The sequence below is a fragment of the Haliotis rufescens genome, unplaced genomic scaffold (assembly GCF_023055435.1).
Source record: "Haliotis rufescens isolate VD_foot unplaced genomic scaffold, xgHalRufe1.0.p SCAF_134, whole genome shotgun sequence".
NCBI lineage: Eukaryota > Metazoa > Mollusca > Gastropoda > Lepetellida > Haliotidae > Haliotis > Haliotis rufescens.
This window is the reverse complement of record NW_025963818.1, coordinates 141,820-166,988: the sequence shown is the minus strand read 5'-3', so window position 1 is coordinate 166,988 and position 25,169 is coordinate 141,820. Positions and strand designations below refer to the sequence as shown.

Below are 25,169 nucleotides of genomic sequence, written 5' to 3'. Positions count from 1 at the left end.
TATACGGGTGGGCAGGTGTGGATATACGGGTGGGCAGGTGTGGATATATGGGTTGGCAGATGTGGATGTACAGGTAGGCAGATGTGGATGTAGGGGTGGGCAGATGTGGATGTACGGGTGGGTAGATGTGGATGTACGGGTGGGCAGATGTGGATGTACGGATCGGCAGATGTGGATGTACGGGTGGGCAGATGTGGATGTACGGGGGGGCACATGTGGATGTACGGGTGGGTAGATATGGATGTACGGGTGGGCAGATGTGGATGTACGGATGGGCAGATGTGGATGTACGGGTGGGCAGATGTGGATGTACGGGGGGGGCAGATGTGGATGTACGGGTGGGCAGATGGGGATGTATGGGTGGGCAGATGGTGATGTATGGGTGGGCAGATGTGGATATACGTGTTGGCAGATGTGGATGTACGGGTGGGCAGATGGGGATGTATGGGTGGGCAGATGGGGATGTATGGGTGGGCAGATGTGGATATACGTGTTGGCAGATGTGGATATACGGGTGGGCAGGTGTGGATATACGGGTGGGCAGGTGTGGATATATGGGTGGGCAGATGTGGATGTACGGGTGGGCAGATGTGGATGTAGGGGTGGGCAGATGTGGATGTATGGGTGGGCAGATGTGGATGTACGGGTGGGTAGATGTGGATGTACGGGTGGGCAGATGTGGATGTACGGGTGGGCAGATGGGGATGTATGGGTGGGCAGATGTGGATGTACGGATGGACAGATGTGGATGTACGGATGTACAGATGTGGATGTAAGGATGAACGGATAGAGAAGTGTTGTTAAGACGTGGATGTAAGGATGAAGGGATAGAGTAGTGGTGTTTAGATGTGGATGTAAGATGAAGAGATGCATTGTGGGTATGATGGTGAGGAGGGACATAGGGCTGTGGCGTTGTCAGATTGTCATGGTCCTTGCAGTGTCAGCTCATATGTTTCACAAAGGTGTAAACTTCCTCAAAATGCACCCCCATAAAGCTGGCTTACCGTAATACAACTCAAAGTGTATTGTTAACTAAACTCTACCCCTGTCAGCCACACAGTGAGTGCGGGACGAAGACAAACAACCTTATCACTGACTCGCGCTTGTGTCAATATCACGACAGCAGATCTGATCATTATTGAACTGTCTGGGCTCTAGTTTATTGCGTTTAGGGGAAAGTGGCGTGTAGTGCATGAGACACCACCCCAGTTCACTATGACCTTAACATGGTGACCATGCCAAATCATATTTGAAGTATTCTAGCACGAGTCACCTTGGTCAATTGGGTAGTGCAGCAACAGAAAGAGTGGGAATTGCTACAGACCAACTGGATGCTTTGTGTAAAGGTGATGTGTAGGTGACGGTGTCGGAACCAGCTTTCTTCGTGTTATTCTGGTTAGTAAAAACGTGGAACGTCCGACACAAATACTAAATGTTGTTTTAAACATATAGCATTCCCCAGAACACATATATAGAACTTGTATTGCAACAATAAAATGTAACTGTTGCGAAGAAGGGTTCTGGGCAGGATTTTCACGAGTGTAAGGGTCAAGTACCTTCTGAATTGTCTGACAGGAGGCTGCAGCTCCCTTATCTACACTCTAGGTCATTGATGTACACTCTAGGTCATTGATCTACATTCTAGGTCATTGGCATTGCCACGTCCAGGGTTACATCCCACATACATGTACGTAGAAATGCCTGAACTGAACGTCCCCCGTCCGTCCAACTGAAACTTGCTGTGCAGTTTTTCTCCTTCACGGTTATGTGTACAGTTCACAGTCTGCTCACGAACAATCTCATTGATAGTGTCATTCACTGTTGTTACAAGCAGCTCCCTACAACGCAAGTTTGGTTTCCAAGGCAACCTTACGAAATAAATTTTAGAAATGGAGATGATATGTTGTATCCAATATAAACCCCTTCAAGGAAACTTTTTCGGACAAGTCGAAAGACATATATCACGTACGACGTCCTCACACCATTTGTTGAGAGTTGGAATGAATTTGGACTTGTAATTTCAGAGGAGATATCAGCACTGATTGAAGGTCAGGCTCTCTCACTTCATCGAGTTTATGTTCAGTGTGATGAGAAATGAGCAACCCTGCAGTGACCACCTCTTGGTTGAAGTCAACTGGCCTGAAAAGTGAAACAGAAGGCTTTCTGTATGCAGCTCAGTGCCTGTCCATGTGTGATTTGCATAAAAAAGAAAATATTCTAAGAGCAATATTTGAGGGTCCCCCTAGATTTAATCAGATATGAAGTGTAAAAAAAATGACGTTGTGGAATTCAGTCTTTCTAGTAAAGTCAATATCTGGTCCTTGAGCGTGAGCATCGATGCAGACAGTCTTCTCGGACTACTTGACATCAATTAAACTTAAATGTCTCCAACCTGTTGTACCCATTGATGTCTGGGGCTCGTGTGTGCCAGTCAGACGCAACCCTTTAGTAGGACGTCTTGATTCCAGATCCGCAGTTTTCTACCTGTTTCATATCGTTGATGTCTAAAGTCGGATTCCTGTAACAATCATGAAGTTGTCCCTCAGTCCTAGTACAGAAATGTTACGTACACATCGATCTTGCGTGACAGCAGTCTTTCGAGACCTTCTCTTCCCATCCTAATCTAACCCCCACTGACACTCTGTTCATGTTCATCATTTGTGGTGGTACATACACCGTTACATTCGCTTTAATTCGGCAAACCGCGGGCAAACAGAGCACAAAATATATTACTGACATTTCACATAAAGCATAAAGTAGAGTCGCCTGTACAATTCTGATGATATCGTAAGTATGTGTTTATGATTTTTTATCAAAAAAGTAACGACACCAGGTGTTCGCGAAAAGATGAACGTATCCTGTCCCACCGGTGGCAAAAGACTAGTCTTCTGAAAGGTATCATTATCAATTCCTGTCATTGGAATGTACATACAGTGTTTACCGAATAGTAGGTATCATTTTGTTCAGTAATCAATCAGAATTTGTAGAATTCACCTTTAATGGTATGTACTTATAATTGTGATTTTATGCACATATTTAAACGGTGTATTGGTGACTTTATCTTCTGGTGTTTCCTTTAAATTCTTCACCATATCGTGACATAAATATGTCCGATTTAGGCTTTTTTAAACATTGGTGACAAGTCCTCTACGTATGACTCACAGTTGTTATGTATATGCAATCTATTATGTAGTCGTCATCGATTGACTTACAGTACAACATACATGTTTGATATGCTTAATGGACATAAGTAAACATCTAGCTGAGCATTCGTGTATGCAGCCACAAGTGCCATTGATAACATGGCCCTCGACTTAATCTATGCTGCCTGAATCTCTTCCAAACGCTGCTCATATTATGTATGAGTTTAACATTGTCGTGTTACCAGGCACAGCCTCTCAGATCGCATGTCACACAGTTATGAGCTGATAAGGCCCTGGGTAACGATCTCTTTACCGGGAAACCAGGTCACCTCAACAGATTTGACAAGTCAATATATCACAACATATGGCACGTACAGTGAAGCGTAAATATCAACTCAAGAGATTGGTGACGCGATTTCTGTTGCCCCATTTTTAACAAGCAAATGTTTGTCAATATTTGAAATTAACACAGGAAATCTGTTTCGACAAGGATTTCCTAGCTCTAAATAATCGTGCTAGGGTTTTATAATGTTTGTTGTTTAACGCCGCACTCAGCAATATTCCAGCTATATGATGGTGGTCTGTAAATAATCGAGTCTAGACGAGACAATCTAGTGATTGACATCATGAGCATCGATCCACGCAATTGGGATCGATGACATGCATCAACAAATTTAAAAAAAATGAAAAATCAACAAAGTCAGCGCGCCTGCCACCCGATCCCCTTCGTTGCCTCTTACGGCAAGCATGAGTTGCTGAAAACCTGTTCTACCCCGGATCTTTACAGGTTGGCAGAAGGCAGATTCTATGTGGAAGTTGTCTATTTATTTTATGGATAAATACAAGTACTCAAATGTTGCAGCCTCTGCTAGTCTAGTAAATGAGGATCACGTGGCGTCGTATAAGACTCCTGTTCATTTCCACTATGTGTCGGGGGCGGCCGGGTAGCCTAGTGTGAGACTCCTGTTCATTTCCACCATGTGTCGGGGGCGGCCGGGTAGCCTAGTGTGAGACTCCTGTTCATTTCCACTATGTGTCGGGGAAGGCCGGGTAGCCTTGTGTGAGACTCCTGTTCATTTCCACTATGTGTCGGGGGCGGCCGGGTAGCCTAGTGTGAGACCCCCGTTCATTTCCACTATGTGTCGGGGGCGGCCGGGTAGCCTAGTGTGAGACACCTGTTCATTTCCACTATGTCTCGGGGGTCAGCTAGCCTAGTGTGAGACTCATGTTCATTTCCACTATGTGTCGGGGACGGCCGGGTAGCCTAGTGTGAGACTCCTGTTCATTTCCACTATGTGTCGGGGGCGGCCGGGTAGCCTAGTGTGAGACCCCCGTTCATTTCCACTATGTGTCGGGGGCGGCCGGGTAGCCTAGTTTGAGACACCTGTTCATTTCCACTATGTCTCGGGGGTCAGCTAGCCTAGTGTGAGAGTCCTGTTCATTTCCACTTTGTGTCGGGGGCGGCCGGGTAGCCTAGTGTGAGACCCCCGTTCATTTCCACTATGTGTCGGGGGCGGCCGGGTAGCCTAGTTTGAGACACCTGTTCATTTCCACTATGTCTCGGGGGTCAGCTAGCCTAGTGTGAGAGTCCTGTTCATTTCCACTTTGTGTCGGGGGCGGCCGGGTAGCCTTGTGTGAGACTCATGTTCATTTCCACTATGTGTCGGGGACGGCCGGGTAGCCTAGTGTGAGACTCCTGTTCATTTCCACTATGTGTCGGGGGCGGCCGGGTAGCCTAGTGTGAGACCCCCGTTCATTTCCACTATGTGTCGGGGGCGGCCGGGTAGCCTAGTGTGAGACACCTGTTCATTTCCACTATGTCTCGGGGGTCAGCTAGCCTAGTGTGAGACTCCTGTTCATTTCCACTATGTGTCGGGGGCGGCCGGGTAGCCTAGTGTGAGATCCCTGTTCATTTCCACTATGTGTCGGGGTTGGCCGGGTAGCCTAGTGTGAGACTCCTCTTCATTTCCACTATGTGTCTAGGGCGTCCGGGTAGCCTAGTGTGAGACCCCTGTTCATTTCCACTATGTGACGGGGGCGGCCGGGTAGCCTAGTGTGAGACTCCTGTTCATTTCCACTATGTGTCGGGGAAGGCCGGGTAGCCTTGTGTTAGACTCCTGTTCATTTCCACTATGTGTCGGGGGCGGCCGGGTAGCCTAGTGTGAGACCCCCGTTCATTTCCACTATGTGTCGGGGGCGGCCGGGTAGCCTAGTGTGAGACACCTGTTCATTTCCACTATGTCTCGGGGGTCAGCTAGCCTAGTGTGAGAGTCCTGTTCATTTCCACTTTGTGTCGGGGGCGGCCGGGTAGCCTTGTGTGAGACTCATGTTCATTTCCACTATGTGTCGGGGACGGCCGGGTAGCCTAGTGTGAGACTCCTCTTCATTTCCACTATGTGTCGGGGGCGGCCGGGTAGCCTTGTGTGAGACCCCCGTTCATTTCCACTATGTGTCGGGGGCGGCCGGGTAGCCTAGTGTGAGACACCTGTTCATTTCCACTATGTCTCGGGGGTCAGCTAGCCTAGTGTGAGAGTCCTGTTCATTTCCACTTTGTGTCGGGGGCGGCCGGGTAGCCTTGTGTGAGACTCATGTTCATTTCCACTATGTGTCGGGGACGGCCGGGTAGCCTAGTGTGAGACTCCTCTTCATTTCCACTATGTGTCGGGGGCGGCCGGGTAGCCTAGTGTGAGACTCCTCTTCATTTCCACTATGTGTCGGGGGCGGCCGGGTAGCCTAGTGTGAGACTCCTGTTCATTTCCACAATGTGTCGGGGGCGGCCGGGTAGCCTAGTGTGAGACTCCTGTTCATTTCCACTATGTGTCGGGGTTGTCGGGGTTGTCCGGGTAGCCTAGTGGTTAAAGCGTTCGCTCGTCGAGTCCTTACATGGGTACAATGTGTGACGCCCATTTCTGGTGTCTCGAGCCTTGATATGGCTGGAATATTGCTTAAGCTGGCGTAAAACCATACTAACTCACTCACTCACCCACTATGTGTCGTTTTGGCATGACACAATGAGATAGGCATTAAGTATTCCTAAACACACATGTATACATACATATACATATATATACATATATATACATACATATACACACACACACATGTAGTTTGTTCTACCGTCCAGGTGAAAATGTACCAGTTATCACTTCCTTTGATTGGGAACTTAAAATCGATCAGACCCTCTCCTTTGTAAAAACATTCGTGGCTACAGAAATAGTTCCCTTACAAGAAACTAGGTATTCACATGTGTCTGTTGTCCTGTGTGTTTCTAATCCATCTAACAATAACTTCTAACTAAACTGCACATTTGAAGCAGACAATTTAAAGTACTTTATGATTTTATAAAGTGTTATTGATTATTTCTATATGGGTCCCCATATATCTTTTCTTCAATATGTTAAAGTAGTGAGCTAGTTTTAGCTTATCCATTCCTTCATCTGCTACCCCATGCCTTAAATCCCTCGTCCTAAACGGATTATATTATTTTTATTCAACGTCTCACAAGGAAAATGTCACCCGAGAGAGATTTTAGGTTAATATATCAATGTAACTATGTCAGCATGACTATTCACGAAACCAATACACCATGATTGACTTTCAATGAAACGTCGTTAACCTGCTGTCAGAAGATAGTCTCTCTATACAGAACAAATACTTAAGGTATTGATAGTGGTAAGGTTGTATATGAAAGGAATAGTACACCTTGACGGCGCGGACGACTGGGTCGCCGTGACAAAGGCGGGGATTATTCACTTGCATTGATCTTGAACAAAGTGACCTTCGTTTAACGGTATTCATATCAAGTGATTGAATGTGTCCCATATCACGCAGTACAGGTGTCAGAGGGAGAAGTGTGGTACTGTCTGGAAAGTTACCTACAAATTCATGTAGTTGTGTGTATATATGAGGACCGCTGCTTGCATTTGATAACTGGTGTGTGTACCAACTTGAGGGAGTTGTGTTTGGACACGAGGACTGCTGCTTGCAAATGTCAACTGATGTGACTCAACGCGAGGTAATTATTATTATATTCATAACTGTTGTGGCTGTAACATCATGTGATTCGCTGATCATGGCTGCAGGAAAATCTTCTCTTCGACCGTAATGTTTGTCTCTACAAACATGAACCCACAACAATGTTTCGTTGTGCCTGCTGTGACAGTCACTTATTTCTTCATGGATTATTAGTCAAGTGTGTTGTCGTATATCTTATAATAGAAATTGAAAATGTATTACGCGAGTCGTTTTATTCCTAATATATTGTATTTACGACACGGAAACACACGTGGATAATACTATCTGTTTCATATGTCATTTTTAAAATAACAGCTGTTAAGACATAATTTCACTCAATGAAGAAGCAAAAGAAATTGTGTATGAACATACGTTTTTAGTGAACCGCCTAATTTATCATATAGCGCCAAATGACAAGCAGCGATGTTCGTCACCGTGTTTGGACAAAACAACTATCTTAGCATAATGGGGACGTTAGTCAATAGTTTATTGAGAAAGAAGGCTTCGCATTGATGCATGGACCCTGAAAATAGTTCCTGGTGGGCGGCCTCGTTTGCATGTTTATCGAATCATATTACCAACTTGATCAGATTTGTTTACTGCAGGGATTACACAAGGCTTAATACAATAATACACTCTATAGCTTATTTGTTTACATATTTTTTCATCCAAAACTGGCTCCCACAAGATATATTACTTACGTAAGATCAAGTGATATCTACATTGTAGATATTGGTGCAATGAAATTGCATCACAAGGCTTTGCAGACCATTTTGACGCCATTGATTACCATGACGTCGTAATCAAATGACATCAATATTGGCTCTGCTACTGAAGCTGTTAGAAGTATTTTTTACATTTAAGACTCTGCTTATTACTGAAAAAGTTGGAAGAATGATGTTGGATGATAAATAAAATCTCAACGCGTGTCTTTTGATATCAAATATATCAAAACTCCTTTAGTATCAAAACATAAATGATATGTGAATTATTTTCGTTGTTTAGGCTATTACAAAACAGGAAACATAAAACACTATGTTTCGATAACATTGAAAGTGCAACAGGAAACAGTACTGGCAAAACTGTTTGTAGGGGAAGCTTTGATAACTTGAGTGGGAAGCAGTTTAGTTTTATGTAACGTTTTGTTCGGGTCTATGTGGGTTTACATGTAGGCCGCTTGGGATTTGGGGCCAGAAGAGGAACCCTGAACGCATGTACCACATGTGAATAAACACATACTTACATCAGTGTAACGTTTGTAAATTGTGTGTACATTTTGACATCATATCATGTAAGTGTACGTACTTGCCTGAATTCATTTTTGGATATGGTGGGGAGGTGAAGGCTAGAGCTGGGTAGATGTTGGATATCGCGGGAAGGGGAGGGGAGGGATAGAGCTGGGTAGGTGTGGTTATGGCGGGGAGGGGAGGGATAGAGCTGGGTAGGTGTAGGTATGATGGGGACGGGAGGGATAGTGCTGGTTTAGGTGTGGGCATGGCGGGGAGGGGAGGGATAGAGCTGGGTAGATGTGGGCATGGTGGGGACGGGAGGGATAGAGCTGGGTAGGTGTGGGCATGGTGGGGACGGGAGGGATAGAGCTGGGTAGGTGTGGGTATGGCGGAGACGGGAGGGATAGAGCTGGGTAGGTGTGGGTATGGCGGGTGGGGGTGGGGGTGAGGGATAGAGCTGGGTAGGTGTGGGTATGGCGGGGAGGGGAGGGATAGAGCTGGGTAGGTGTGGGTATGGCGGGGACGGGAGGGATAGAGCTGGGTATGTGTGGGAATGATGGGAAGGGGAGGGATCGAGCTGGGTAGGTGTGGGAATGGTGGGGACGGGAGGGATAGAGCTGGGTAGGTGTGGGTATGGCGGGTGGGGGTGGGGGTGAGGGATAGAGCTGGGTAGGTGTGGGTATGGCGGGGAGGGGAGGGATAGAGCTGGGTAGGTGTGGGTATGGCGGGGACGGGAGGGATAGAGCTGGGTAGGTGTGGGAATGATGGGAAGGAAGGGATCGAGCTGGGTAGGTGTGGGAATGGTGGGGACGGGAGGGATAGAGCTGGGTAGGTGTGGGATGTGGTGGGGAGGCGTGGAGGCGAGGGCTAGAGCTGGGTAGGTGTTGGTATGACGGGGACAGGGGCGATAGAGCTGGGTAGGTGTGGGTATGGCGGGAAGGGGTGGGATAGAGCTGGATAGGTGTAGGATGTGTTTTTCTCTTGAAAATGTTCCGTCATCTCGTCAATCGAGACCGTTCGTTTCTCAAAGCGCCATTTTTGTTACTTGAACAACGTGTATTCTTTCGCTTTCCACAACGGTGTCGAGGAATATGTTTTTGTTAAAGTTGATTTTATATATAATCATATTTATATGTATGATACAAAATTTTAGAGAGGCTAAATATGTTTTATAACGTTTGTTTATATTTGTTATGATTTTGCAAACACTTGTTAGGTATGGAGAATTTACGTTTTTTAAGGTTTGCAATGAAATAATTTAATTTTTGCGGTAAATAACTACACAAAAAGCATATAATAAATAGGATATTCCATGTGTCGAGTGAAATAGCATGTTTCTCCTATCTCGTGATGGGGAAAAATCAAAATCAAAATGTGAAACGTCCCTGTAGACGACACAGTTTCCACAGGGCGGAAACGGCAAAATAGTGGTGAAAAAATATATGACATCCGCGGGGATGTGATGATACCAGTCATGCGAATGATCATGAGTCATGTGATATGCTGCCGAAGTGAGTGAGTGAGTGAGTGAGTGAGTCAGTTAGTGAGTCAGTGAGTCAGTCAATCAGTCAGTCAGTCAGTCAGTCAGTCAGTCAGTCAGTCAGGTAAGATTCATGGTCACATCAGCATTATTTCAGACGATCAAGAGGTATACGTAACATACACTTTAACATAGTAAAAGCCCGTCAATGAAGGACAGTAAACTAACGAGAACATCACAGATTAATATTTAAAACTAGCATAGAACCATAAAAATATCACTCTATATGCAGCAATACAATATAAAAAGTGCTACAGGTCGCCAGCCACTGAAGGTAGATCACCATACTCGGGATCATTGTTGCTACCTGCATGGACACAAGCAGGATAAACACCATCCCTTCAGTCGCTGGCGATTGCAACCAATATCAGCAACAAATAAAATTACAAATTTTCTACTTTTAAAAGAGCAGTAGGCATATCTAGTCTTTGAATGACATCGACTTGCGATATCCTCATAGGAGGACAGTAATTTTAATTCAACCCTCTTCGAGTATGCAGCCACTAACAATCTCAGCCCAGGAAGTCTCCTGGCATTGACAAAATAAAACACACATTAGTATGTTGTTTATTTGCAGTTTTGAGAGACGGGTGATTACAAAATATTATAAACATCCTTTTGAGGCTACGTTTAGGTATCACAACAGGTCTTCAGCAACCCATGCTTACTGTAAAAGGCGACCAAGCTTGTTGTAAAAGGCGACTAACGGGATCGGGTGGTCAGGCTCGCTGACTTGGTTGATGCATGTCATCGATTTCAATTGCTTAGATTGATGTTCATGATGTTAATCACTGGACTGTCTGGTCCAGACTGAATTATTTACAGACCGCCGTCATATAGCTGGAATATTGCTGAGTGCGGCATAAAACAACAAACCAAAACCAAAATCTTAACCGAGGGATATAAGGTTAAAATAGGTAACTCGATAGAGAACACAGCTAGTATCCTTATGTTGTCTGAATGTATAATACAAGTCGAGGTGAACGTTGTGCCTCTATGCTGTCGCTTTGCTTAACGATACTATGCGTATACACACACAACATTATTGATGAATAGCGAACTTTGAGCGCCCTAGATCTCACCGCTAACCATTATTTAATAACCTTTAAGTTGTCATTATGTGTAAGTTAACTGCGTGTCACCGTCCGCTGACGACATGAATATGTGTTTATAATGTTAAGCGACCCGTGAAGATCCGGGCTAGAAGAAGTATTCAGCAACCCATATGAAAGGCGACTATGCTTGTCGTTAGTGTCGACTAACGGGATAGGGTGGTCAGGCTCGCTGACTAGGTTGATGCATGTCATCGTATCCCAATTGCGTGGATCTGGTCGAGACTTCTTCTATTTTTCAGACCGTCATCTAACCGAAATATTGCAGAGTGTGGCGTTAAACACAACGCAAAACACAAAATACTGGCTTGTCTGGTCTAGCTTTAATTATTTACAAGCCACGATCAAACGGCCTGATTATTGCTGAGTGTGCTGTTACAAAACAAACACAAATTGGCATTATATGATGGGTACATGTCTAACGGCATGTCAATTCAGCTGTTCTTGAATAACGCCTGATTTGATGTAGATGTCCGTCACTACACTACGAATTATAGTGAGTGAGTGAGTGAGTTGGGCCTAACGCCGCTTTTAACAGTATTCCAGTTATATCACGGCGTGTCAGCTTTATGTGGGAGGAAAGCCCAAAGTGATGCAGGTCTCAGACGTTTACCACTTCGGTGAAACCCACGAGCACGGGTATGGTGCTGACAAACCTAGAAACATAATCGGGGCGAACCGGGATTCCAACCCACAATCATAGGTTTCTGGCGTGCCCAAGGGACACAACTGTACACAGCGAATCGCGACGCCTTTGACGACTAGGCCACCCGTGCCCCCACGAATTATAGAACGTCCACACTGTTTTTTGGTTTTTTTTATAAATGAAACGTTCTCCTACCACATTCAAAATGTTACATGTGTCCTCTGCACAACAGTCACGCCTGGTTATTGGAATTGTCAACTGCTGCATTTGTTTGCAGTAACTATCAATTGTTTTGTTTCTCAACAGGTTCGGTAACAACCAGACAACTTTCAGCTATGTGGCCGCAAATAGTCCTGCTGTTAATCAGTGAGTACATGCCTTAAACGCATAACAGACCTTCCCAATCATCTTTACAGTTTCTTATTATGGCTCGTCGAGCCTGCTGTACTATTGTGGAAGTGAGTTAGTATGGTTTTTACGCCGCTTTAAGCAATATTCCAGGAACATTACGGCGGGGGACTCCAGAAATGGGCTTCACTCATTGTACCCATGTCCGGAATCGAACCCGGGTCTTCGGCGTGACGAGCGAAAGTTTTAACCACTAGGCTATCCGACCGCCCCCTATTGTGGAAGTATATAGACGACATGAATTCAAAGAAAGAATGTATCTTGTAGTAGAATAATGTTCGTTTATGATATGTTAGTATAAAAATCACAGGGAATTAGACATGTCTGGTAGACTTACATTTAAAGTGAGTGAGTGAGTAAATTGGGATTAACACCGCTTTTAACAGTATTCCAGTTATATCACGGCGTGTCAGCTTAATGTGGGAGGAAAGCCCCAAGTGATGCAGGTCTCGGACGTTTACCACTTCGGTGAAACCCACGAGCATGGGTATGGTGCTGACAAACCTAGAAACATAATTGGGGCGAACCAGGATTGCATGTTTCTGGCGTGCCCAAGGGACGCAACTCTGCACAGCGAATCGCGGTGCCTAAGGCGACTGGGCCACCCGTGCCCCCACTTACAATTAAATGAAATAATATATAATATCCATTTATGATATGTAACTATGCAGAAAAACACAAGTCAAGCATTAGAAATACAGAAAATGACACGCAACACATATTTTGATTGCTCACATTTCATGTTTTATACTTCAGACACAAGTACACAAGTATTTTTGTATAAATATAGGTAAAAACAAATGACTATTCGAATGTCGAGAGGTAAGCTAGATGTTAGCAAGGAAGTGAGAGGTTTCAAATAAAATATAACAGCAAATCAAATCTAGCTTTGAAACCTCTAAATCAAAATTGAGTAGTTCCTTTCCTGGTTTAATTCTTTGTGCAATCATGTCATATGAGATGCTTCCATCTGAATTATATATACGTTTGGGGTGATCTAGGCTGTCAATATCAAGTAGAATGACTTTGTATTTGAGAATTGATGTTAGCACAGATCGTGTGTGTTTGCATAAAGGTGGGTTAGACTGTTCTTCAAATTAATATCTTCAATGCCATTCTTGGCTCTTGTGATACAAACGTGCATTCATTATGTTTTTCTCCTCCTCAAGCGACCACCGACCGGAAACAATGACCATTGAAATCGGTCATATTGAGATCATACAATTGAGTGGCTTCCCCTCTCTCGGCATTTACAATTCTGGAGAGAAAAATGAAAATCCCAATATGAATATATGCTCGCGATAACAGACACAAGGATATCCAATAAATAAACGTATTTAGCTATCACCTCTCTCTGGCCAAGAAGGTGTTCCATGAAAAGTCATTGATAGTAGAGTGGGATCAATGTCACTCCATTTGATCTCAAGAGTGGATTCACAGAAGGATTGTTTGGGTAAAAAGGCTTTGTGTCTGCACAATCTTGGAATAATGGGATTAAGTGATATTATGTTTGTTTGTTTGTTGTTTAACGCCGCACTCGGCAATTTTCCAGCTGTATGACGACGGTCTGTATATAATCGAGCATAGTCGCCTTTTACGATATGCATTGGTTGCTGAAGACCTATTCTATCCCGGATCTTAAGTGATATTAAGATTATGATGCGTACATACTTGAACTACCAGTGTTGATGTGGAGGGTTGTAATCTCCTTTCTCCCGGGTATCCACGGGTGGAGGGTTCTAGTCTCCTTTCTCCCGGGTATCCACGGGTGGAGGGTTGTAGTCTCCTTTCTCCCGGGTATCCACGGGTGGAGGGTTGTAGTCTCCTTTCTCCCGGGTATCCACGGGTGGAGGGTCCTCTATGTGAGAGCGCCCCAGGTACCGGCTGACACTCGTTGATATAACTGAAATATTGTTTTCCAGAAAGCAAAACAAACAACAAAAACAGCATTATTTTATTGCACCTCAAATCTAAGTTTTGTGAAGTCAAGAACATTGCATCTTTAAATTATGTAGGAGCTAGGTTGGCTACCTGTAGATTTACCGCGTTGATTTAAATTTGAAAAAGTAAGCAAATCGTAGGTATGATGATACATGTGCCTTATTGTGAAGTGTTTGTCCCTGAAACCTGGCATATTCCCCCATGATCGACTTTCATCATGTTATTGATTATTGAACTTATAGAGCGACTTGGATGGCATTGTGATGCGTCTGTGGCTGCTTGGACATGTTCGGACTAATGATAATTTTAAAGTGATAGACCACCGACATACCCTGTCATAGTTTACCATGGATAATTGACACCAGCACATATCATAATGTCAAAGTGAATTCTTACAATGATTAAGAAAAGGTAGTATTTTTATAATGGAGAACAATAGCTTCCGCGTTGGTGGGGTCATCAAGTTAACTGTTTTGAGTCGTTATTTTGATCTGAAAGCTCTTGCTGACCATTTAAAATCTAGTATCTTCTGCTACATCATGAATAATGCATGACATTATAATATTCTGCTACACCATGAAGAATGCATGACATTATAATATTTTGCTACATCATGAATAATGCATGACATAATAATATTCTGCTACATCATGAAGAATGCATGACATTATAATATTCTGCTACATCATGAAGAATGCATGACATTATAATCTTCTGCTACATCATGAAGAATGCATGACATTATAATATTATGCTACATCATGAACAATGCAATACATTATAATCTGCTACATCATGAACAATGTATGACATTATAATCTTCTGCTACATCATGAACAATGGATGACATAATATTTTGCTACATCATGAACAATGCATGACATTATAATTTTCTGCTACATCATGAACAATGCATGCTATTATAACCTTCTGCTACATCATGAACAATGGATGAGATTATAATATTCTGCTACATCATGAACAATGGATGACTTTATAATCTTCTGCTACATCATGAACAATGCATGACATTATAAATTGCCGCTACATCATAAACAATGCATGACATGTAACAAATGAGTCCCGTCCAGGATTCGAGCCGCACTTGCCAGAGTGAGGCACCTTATAGCCAGCACACAAAGTCAGCGATCTAACTCACTCAGCCACCTCGTCCGACCTCGGATCAGAAGGTCCGTGGTTCGAATCCCATCACAGGACTCGGAAATTTTACAGCCGCCACACTATGACTTCAAATCTTGAAATTTCAAATGAAATTAACTTAGTATTTTTCTATTTTAATATGGCACTTATTATTCTATTCCAGCATCACAAGTGCTCTGTGAGGACCAATGTCCATGGGGAACATACGGCGAGAATTGCGACAAGGGCTGCCCTTTGACCTGCAACACCGACCGTGTGGGAAACCTCCGGCACTGTCATAAGTACACTGGGAAGTGTTCTGAGGGATGCGTTCCTAGACATCATGGGGATCAATGTAATAGATTTTGTAGCGGACGCTGTCTGGAGAAAACCTGCAATCAAGGAAATGGACAGTGTACATTTGGTTGCAAAAGTTCCTACAGCGGGGATTATTGCAACATCACTTCAGGTATAGTAGTCTCATGCAGGACATATTTTAAAATAAGTCATCCTTAAACATGCTTGAAACTATATAAAAGAACCATAAATGTTTACTTCCAATGGCCTCTCTTGAAATGGTAGAAAGACATACATGCCCCAATGCCGGTACACATAGACTGAAACTTGCAGAACATGCTACAACATATGCCAAATAATTGTCAGTTAATAATCGTTTACGAGGTTACAAATTTAAAAGGTTGGAGACGTCAATGAGTACATAATGATGGTGCTACAGCTCCTTCCACCGTGCCGGCAGTTTCACTGATCAATTCGCTTTGCAATATCCTAGTGTTCATGAAACTACATCCATTTTGTACAGGACGAACAATAGGACATACAATCAAAATAAATGATTACTATGTAAACTTCTGAAAATGTGACAGGTGTTTCAAGCATAAAATAATCAAACATCAACGTTTTTCTTCCGCCTTGTACAAATGTGACATGTCAGTGGAACAGAGTGTGGGTATGGCTTTACGCCGCTTTTAGCAATAGTCCAGCAATATCACGGCGGGGGACACAAGAAATGGGCTTCACACATTATCCCATGTCGGGAACATGGCCCGACTCGATTACCTGTATCAGACAATCCCTTGTATATCGTGTGGCAACAACCGAAAAGACACGTACATTTTAAGAAATATAAGCTTCTGCTTTCCCTAACGTTGCAATTATAGGGATAAGCATGGAGTATTTTTACTTGATTCAATTCGCTATTTACCCATTATGTACACTCGACATTGGCTTTGGTATTGTTTGGGATTCTTTTACATTAGGCTAATATACAAGACAATATTCCCTAAACACAGTCTGGGTTTACAAAAAAAAGTCTCCAAAATCAGACATATATTCACATTATATGCAATAATCAAAATTGTTTATCATGCTGTAGAATGAGCTGTAGTCGGGTACATCATTGATGGTCGTTATTTTTAAAAACATATTTTCTCTTTCCACGATAGGTCCCATTGAGTCTACCACAACAAAACCGACGAATCTTGCTGCGATTCTTGTCCCTGTGTTCCTCGCTATCATCGTCGTCGCTATCATCCTTGCTGTGTCGATACTCAGACGGCAAGTGTATATTTTACTCAATAAGTATACATACTTCAAAGTTATATTCAAGTATAACAAATGCTGTCACACTATATCATGTGAACGATTAAAGGTATATCGTTGTGTATAGATAATATCAGGAAAGACGCCATGGTCAAGTACTAATGCAACCAAGTTTGCTTTCTTACCATTTCATGTGAACCAGTAAATATAGAAAACCTTGTGTTTGTGCTCATAAACAATAGTTAAAATACTTTGTCTTTGCTTCTGATTCTGTTACAGAAGGAAGACCAAATCGAGAACAAACTCGAAAAGAGGGCATACTTATCCGTATATCAGGTAAATATATAACCACAGAATAAGTAGTCCCATTATCCACCGAAACATATTCCATTAGGATTAAAGACACACAAAATATATGAATTATAAAGGAGTGCATTGTTGTCAAAGTTTAATTATGTGACAGTGCAGCTTCCTCAACTAAATGATTTGGGTAAAGGAACAGGATTGATAAATGAGCAAATCGTACTTTAGTGTTGCTCCATGCTATTAGTGTGTCTAACGCCAATGAAATACAACTGAGTACAACACACTTTGTATATCAAATGTATACTTTCCTTTGCAGTTCTGATGAAGCCCGTAAGTATACATAATTCAAAAGCATTTAAAATTTAGTTGGTGAAATTTGCCATGGTAAATACTTCTAGAATATGTTGATGAACGTAAAACATAAGCCTCTTGCTACATACTGGTTTGTTTCATATGACCACTAACCTGCCAGTTTATTTCCCTTTGCCACAAATAAGGTTCTGTATATATGACACATCAATTCTAGAGGATAATCATAATTTAACGGTGACGAACATTGTATGAATGGATCACTGAAAATGAGGAATGTGTTACATGTTGATTCCCAAACTGAAGAACAAACGTTAACTCTATACACTAATTTTGTGAAATCAGTCAGTCACCACAAAATGTAAATGAACAATCAGCAAACGAAATTGAAATACAAAGGATTAGGTTTACAATCACAAATGTAAGACAATGGGTCAAATATGTGGCAGCAGCATATCTAAATGTTAGGCCAACTCTGCTGGAAGCAGGGAGAACAATGTTAATCTCCCTTGGACTCAAATACCCCTAATTAATGCTAAATAAAGTGATCTGGAAAAAACTCAGTGTTACCTGCAATTAACATTACTCGCCTCAAATTAGCTGTGAATAACATAAGCAGTGTTGGGTTATTTGAAGGAATCTGAGATTTCACGCGATTTCTTTTCACTTTTTCACTTCAAGGCGGTAGACAGAATCTGTTCTTTTGTGATTCACGAACCACGGATATAACAAACTGCTTTTCGAGACCCCTTCGAGTTCGGTATATCCAGGTTTTACAGTATTGAATTAATGTTGTTTGCATCTTCTTTTGAGTTGGAGGACTATATATATATATATATATATATATATATATATATATATATATATTTATGGTGATGTGTTTACACATAAATCGGGTACTTCGGTCACATGTTTATTCAAAAGCATACGTCAATGCCAATTGTGGAAATGAAGATCAACATGCTTCAACAATAAAGAGGTCGGTGGAGATATAGAACGAATATTTTTGTCAAAACATGTGGCTTATTTGATGTGCTTGATTGGACCTCAAACAATATGTTTCAGTTTCCTTGATTGAGGAGCAGCCTGAGGCCTGGCAGTTCTGTGAGTATAGATGGCCTCCGGGTGCCTGATTGTGAGTGAGTGAGTATAGATGGCCTTCAGGTGGCTGATTGTGAGTGAGTATAGATGGCCTTCGGGTGCCTGATTGTAAGTGAGTGAGTATAGATGGCCTTCAGGTGCCTGATTGTGAGTGAGTGAGTATAGATGGCCTTCGGGTGCCTGATTGTGAGTGGCTGAGTAAGGTTTTACCCCGCTATTAGCAATATTCCAGCAATATCACGGCGGGGGGCACCAGAAATGGGCTTCACACGTTGTACCGATGTCAGGAATCGAAACCTGGTCCTCGGCGCAACGAGCGAACGCTTTAACCACTAGGCTACCCGACCGACCCTGATTGTGTGGTGGTTGATACCTCTGAAAGTAGCAGGGTGGTTGAGGTTTATGCATATAAAAAATTGTCAAGTGACAAAGTTGATCTCTTGTAAACGTTGTTAGGTTCATCAGACGTAAAGTTGTTTCAAATTCTTCAAATACTTAGCTTTGTAATAAAACATAACAGGGTAATGTTCAACACAGAAATTATCTTCTAGACTTTGAACAAATGAGTAATGTTGTAATGCACAAGCTTTAGATATGTTCAGTGAATCCATTGAGTTTGTTATCCTGACAGCATCACCAAAGGATGAGGATACTCGCAAAAGTCATTCCTACAGAGATAAACTACCCACAGGTATTAGCTCCTTTTGGTTTTTGTAACAGTATCAGTATACATTGCATGAACGCATTTGTACATACCAGTCTTACATTTGCAATGTGGGTAATCAACAAATCTTAAGATTTAACATTATTCCATTTAGTTATTACATTTGGATATATTTCAAAAGTAGACAATTATCTTCAGGAAATATGTGTCCCTAACGATAAATCTTTTTCTCAAGAATCTATAATTCCCTGAGCTACTGCTTCTCACTTTGCATGTGTGATATTTGTTCAAACTTCACAGATCGGCCAAACCACACAGAGGATATCAATGACCTGTTTGTTGAAACTGAGAGTTTTAACTTAGTGAAAGAGAAGCTGAAGACGTTTGGCCATGTGACAATAAGCGGTGCTCCAGGAGAAGGTAAAACATCAATGGCCCTGATGCTTGGAGCTGAATACAGGAAGCAGGGGTATGAGCTGGTACTGGTTGAGGATGTTGGTACTGTTCAGTTGTCTGATTGCCTAGGTCAGGGCAAGGACGTGTGTGTCATATTCGATGACATATTTCAGAACGTTGGATCTATGGATGTACATCGCCTGAGACAAGTTCTCTATGAGCTCCATGGGCACCTGGAACAGTGGAGAACCATGTTAGAAACAAGGTACCACATCCTGCAGAAGACACCAGGAGCAGAACAAAGAAGCAGCGACCAGCCAAACCTGAACATCATATTCACCACAGACACCAACAACCTTGAATATGCAATGTCAAAACTTAGAGGTCATATTCTTTTCCAAAAAGCTTCAGTGGTAGACTTGACAAAATCAAAGAGAAGTGAAGAGAAGAAGGCGATATGGTTGAAACACAAAACTCACTATAAATGTGAAACTGACGTCGACGTGAACAAAATTATTGCATATGATGAAACTGTTGGTTTTCCCCTGGTATGCAAACTTTTCTCAATGCACACCCCTTTTCATAAAGTCAAAGAATCGTTTTTCGAAAAACCTCTTTTCTTTCTTAAGCGCGACCTTGGTATGAACACGAGTCAATTGAAAGACCAATCATTGAAACTCCTGCTGAAGTCACTGTGTGATGGTGAACAAAAACTCAGACAACTGCAGACTGAATCTGACAACCCAGAACTCGATGCACACCTGAAGGATGTTTTAGCGCTTGTCTCATTTTCCCATCCTTTCATACACAATACCTTCATGTCTGTCCAATTGAATACTAAGCCAGAGCTTGTCCTTCATAACTGCAGTATAAAGTTCATTTGTGAGCATGTACATGATCAGCAACACAACACTGCTCATGTAGAACAGAATGCCATGCATTTCTCAGATGCCTACAGTGACACCATTGCTGCCAGGCTGGCTGAAGCTGTTGTTGCTGGCACTTTCAGTAGGTACATCATGCATCCCATTTGGAAAAGGAAAGACATAGAAGATAAAGTGTACCAAATGCTTAAAGAAGTAGGCACTATGTCTTCTGATTCTAAGCACAGCGTTCTCCATTTTGCCTGTTTCTCTGGGAACAATGACATCATTGAAAGATTTCTCCCTCACTGTGACATCAATAGACGTGCTGTGAATGGCTGGACGCCAGCTATGTTCGCTGTTACTGGTGGACAGAAGAATACCTTGAAACTTCTCGTAAAGCATCAAGCTGATATCACATTACGTGACACTATGAACAACGACCTATTTCATTTGGCTTGTCAATATGGGAATATTCCTATTGTGGAATGTATGGAAAGGCTGCTGAAACAAAGTACTGCTTGGCATGTCAACAGTCGAGGGATGAATAAATGGACACCAATTATGTGTGCAGTTTGCTCAGGCAAGAATGGTCTCTTAAACTTTCTTCTAAAAAAGAAGACAACTGATTTAACATTACGAGATAGGAACAACAACACTGTTCTTCATCTGGCATGTATGTATGCAAATGAGTCCATTGTTAATTCGTTGTTGCCATTAACAGATAGAGATTGTCATGGGGAAAATGGCATGACACCTATAATGAGTGCACTATTGTCTGGGAGGAGGGACATATTCAACCTTCTCATGTCACACAATGCAGACATCTCTTTGACTGATGGGGACAACAACAGCCTCCTTCACTTGGCCTGCCTCCTTGATGATATACCCCAAATTCTACTTACAGACTTTGACATCGATGTTCCAGGAAGTCATGGTTGGACACCTGTAATGAAGGCAGCTGTCAATGGAGCAGCACATGCATTTCACCTGCTTGTGGAGGCAAAGGCTGAACTTTACCCGAAAGATGACAACAACAACAATATCCTTCATCTCGCATGCCATGGTGGACATGCCTCCATTGTGAAGTATCTACTGACAAGGTTTGAGATCAACGGTCGTGGAAATAATGGATGGACGCCAGTGATGTACGCTGCAGCCAATGGAATGAAGAGGGTGTTTGACTTCCTTGTAGCAGAGGGGGCTGATTTATCCCTGAAGGATGACAACAACAGTTCCCTGTTTCATGTCGCAAGTGTAGGTGGAAATATATCTATTGTGGAGGATCTGCTACCACATTCTGACATCAACAGTCGGGGTGACCACGGGAGAACTGCAGTTATGAATGCTGCCTGGTCAGGACAAAGTCATATTTTCAAATTTCTTGAGTCACAGAATGTGGATCTGGAATTGGCTGACGACTATAAGGACACTGTGCTCCATTTTGCCTGTGAGGGAGGAGACGCAGCCATTGTGGAACATCTTCTGCCAACAGTTGACCTTAATATTCGTGGAAGGAATGGCAGGACCCCAGTCATGGTTGCAGCTCGGTGTGGAAACAGAGACCTTTTCATCTTGCTCGTTTCAAAAGATGTGGATCTCACCCTGACAGACGACTACAATAACAACATTCTTCACCTTGCATGTCAGGGAGGAAACAGGTTGAGCATAGAGCATCTGCTTCCACTGTTTGACATCAACAGTCGGGGACAAGATGGAATGACGGCTGTGATGTATGCAGCTGTCAATGGACTGAAGAGTGTGTTTGACCTGCTTGTCTCAAATGGCGCTGACATGTCACTGAAAGATGATTACAACAACTCTGTATTTCATTTAGCTTGTCTTGGTGGAAATAATTCTATTGTAGAACATCTCCTGCAACAGAGTGATATCAATTGTCTGGGATACAACAAGAGATCAGCATTGATGGAGGCAGCTTTGGCAGCCAGAAGAAATGTATTTGACCTTCTTGTGTCAAAGGAAGCTGACCTGAATCTGATTGATGACTACAATGATAATGTTCTACATTTTGCATGTCAAGGAGGGGACACAGCAATTGTGGCATATCTCCTGAAGATGTTTGACGTTAATATTAAAGGACGGAACGGCTTCACTCCATTGATGCTTGCAGCTTGGGCAGGACAAAAGAATGTGTTCAACCTGCTGGTGTCACAAAATGCTGACTTGACACTGCTTGATCATCACAGGAACAATTTACTGCATCTTGCGTGTCAGGGTGGGAATGCGTTCATCGTAGAGTACCTCCTGCCACTGTTTGACATCAACAGTCCGGGTGAAGACGGGTGGACGCCAATAATGATGGCAGCTCTCAGTGGAAACAAAGATGCTTATGATCTGATTGCATCAAATGGGGGTATTGTATCATTGATTACTCCAAAGAATGATAATGTTCTTCATGCAGCAAGTCAGGGTGGTACCATAGCAATCATGAAGAAGGTCATTGACCTATTTGACATCAACACCAGGGGAAGGAATGGTTCCACACCTCTGATGAGGGCTGTTATTGGAGGCCACATTAGTGTGCTGAAGTTCCTGATGTCTCGTTCAGCTAACCATACTCTGGTGGACAATGATGGGCTCACCCTTCTACATCTTGCTTGTAAATATGGTCACCTCGATGTTGTGAAACACATCTCAGACAGGTTTGATATAAACACTAAAGACAAGGCTGGTTTAACATGCATAATGACATCAGTACTGCATGGTAAAGTTGCAGTATTTGAATACCTGCAAAGTAGAGGCGCAGATTTGAAACTAGTTGACAACACAGGGGATGACGCCTTAGATCTTGCCCTTAAAGTGGACTGCAAACAAATCATAGAAAAACTGTCATCCGGTGGAGAGTCAGACAGGAACATCATGCCATGGCATGATATAATGACTTCAATTGTGAGGTCAGACGTGTATCATCTGAACATGTACAAGGCAAACAGATCTTAAACTCGGAAGCAGTAAAATCATAAAACAGCCAGGAATAAAACAAGCCAAGAAAATGACAAACGAACTGACAATGTTCCTGATAACGGAGCAAGTAAGTTGCCTGAAGACCTACAGTCGAAGAGTCATAACCTTGTTCAGGAGAAGATGTCAATAAACTATCTGGAAGAAGCAACACCAGTGACTGCTTTGTTGCAAGCAGATACATGCATACGATTGATGCATAGGATAGAACATGTGTGCACATAGAAACACTCTTGACAGAAAACTTTAACAAATTTGAAAACTGTATTAGCAATAGTGATAGATAAAAAAAAAATTAGGACTTGTTGGGTATTTCAAATCTCTTAAAAAGTGAATAAGTTTAGAATCCTGCTTAACATTCCAATTGTATTATTTTAGATTTGACAGTTATCAGTGTTATTAAATATCAAAATTATGTATTCACCCGATTGTGTGTATGTGTCATTGTCAAACAATACTTGAATCTACTGATGTCTTTGGTATTACCATATGAAAACACCCATGAAAGAGAAGATATGGAATGTTTTTGGTCATTAATGTATTGGACAATATCTGTCATCAATAATTTTGCCCTTCATCTGTCATCAAATCCCTTCATCAAATTTTGAATTTGTTCTTACTTATTTACCTGTGATGAAATACATCCTTGTAATTGTAAAGACTTGTAGATGTACATTGAATTACATTATTTCATGGATATTGTTAGTATTGTTTAATAAACAGTGTGTGAACTTAACACATTGTTTGTGAAGTGTTTTTATGCTGTAGCATCTTCTGAGTAGAAATGAAGTTCTTAATGTAAATTATTCCGTGAGTCCTGCCAAAGGACCTACGATTTGTATAACTTCCTGCTGGCAACCTTCTCTGTGTTATGAAATTGTTGTGATATATGACACAACTAATAATATGATACATCATGGCGTCAAATCACAGGCTGCGTTAAATAACTATCACCTACAAAACCTGCTACTGCTGTCCAGTGAGGAACATTGTTGTTCCCAAACGTCGTAAGTGAGTGAGTTAATATTTAACGTCACATCGGCAATATTTCAGCCATATCGTGACGAGAAGTTATCCTTTGATAATACATACATTAAGGCCAAAAATACATATATTTAGACTAAATAGAATCTTTTCATCGATGGACAGTACACTAATGAGAATATCACAGATTCTAAAATAATACATTATCAATACAATATACAATACAATATCAAAACACAATATAAAAACGGGTTATAGATCGCCAGCAGCTGAAGTAGATTACCATGGGGACTTACAGTACGTTTGCTACATGCATGGACCCTAGGCGGATTTACATCCCTTAATTTGTCGGCGATTTTAGCCAAATGTAGCCAAACTTAAATGAACACATATTATATTATTAAAAATGTGTAGAAATAAAACTACTTTGAATGGCGTCGTCTAACATACCCTCGAACGAAAACAGGTATGTGTTTGTTTGAGTGGTTTCATTGTTTCTGCGGGTTGTAAATATCTGACATAGACTCCCTGATCTTTCATTTTGGATACAATGTAAAGTTCTGTCATATCAGCCAACAATCGATATGATGTACCCCACAAGGTGTCTCTGATAATTGGCCGCAATATGCCTCAGTACGAATTCTTCAAAAGTGCAACACTGAACATATAACTTCTCATCCTTATATCAACAAGCTAATGTCTGTACACATGCTTAGGGATAAGCAGAGTGGCGATAATTCCGATTGGCCTCCACTTGCTTATCACACAGATCCATTCAGTGCACAAAGATCCATTAAGTGACATTGGATCTTCTCCTTCAAGGGGCCCCGT

At 42.3% G+C, this 25,169-nt stretch overlaps 1 protein-coding gene across 2 annotated transcripts; it reads left to right on the top strand.

Moving 5' to 3' along the window:
* Positions 1-1,163: 1,163 nt before the first annotated feature.
* Positions 1,164-24,090, top strand: LOC124118686 (serine/threonine-protein phosphatase 6 regulatory ankyrin repeat subunit A-like). 2 transcript variants are annotated; one of them, XM_048394931.1, is made up of 9 exons: positions 1,164-1,395; positions 11,991-12,050; positions 15,358-15,642; positions 16,637-16,748; positions 17,013-17,069; positions 17,356-17,369; positions 18,414-18,452; positions 19,081-19,140; positions 19,414-24,090. In XM_048394931.1, exons 2-9 carry the CDS (start codon positions 12,020-12,022, stop codon positions 23,331-23,333), a joined length of 4,518 nt encoding a protein of 1,505 aa, XP_048250888.1. In that variant the 5' UTR covers positions 1,164-1,395; positions 11,991-12,019; the 3' UTR covers positions 23,334-24,090. The 2 variants fall into 2 exon arrangements, with proteins under 2 accessions (XP_048250888.1, XP_048250887.1); XM_048394930.1 differs by lacking the exon at positions 1,164-1,395 and adding an exon at positions 6,971-7,158.
* Positions 24,091-25,169: the final 1,079 nt, after the last annotated feature.

Bases quoted from the DNA above. Each gene is read 5' to 3' on its own strand.
- LOC124118686 (XM_048394931.1), top strand. From the start codon at position 12,020: ATGTGGCCGCAAATAGTCCTGCTGTTAATCA. The intron at 12,051-15,357 runs GTGAGTACATGC...ATTCTATTCCAG, and splicing joins AATAGTCCTGCTGTTAATCA to CATCACAAGTGCTCTGTGAG. The intron at 19,141-19,413 runs GTATTAGCTCCT...CAAACTTCACAG, and splicing joins CAGAGATAAACTACCCACAG to ATCGGCCAAACCACACAGAG.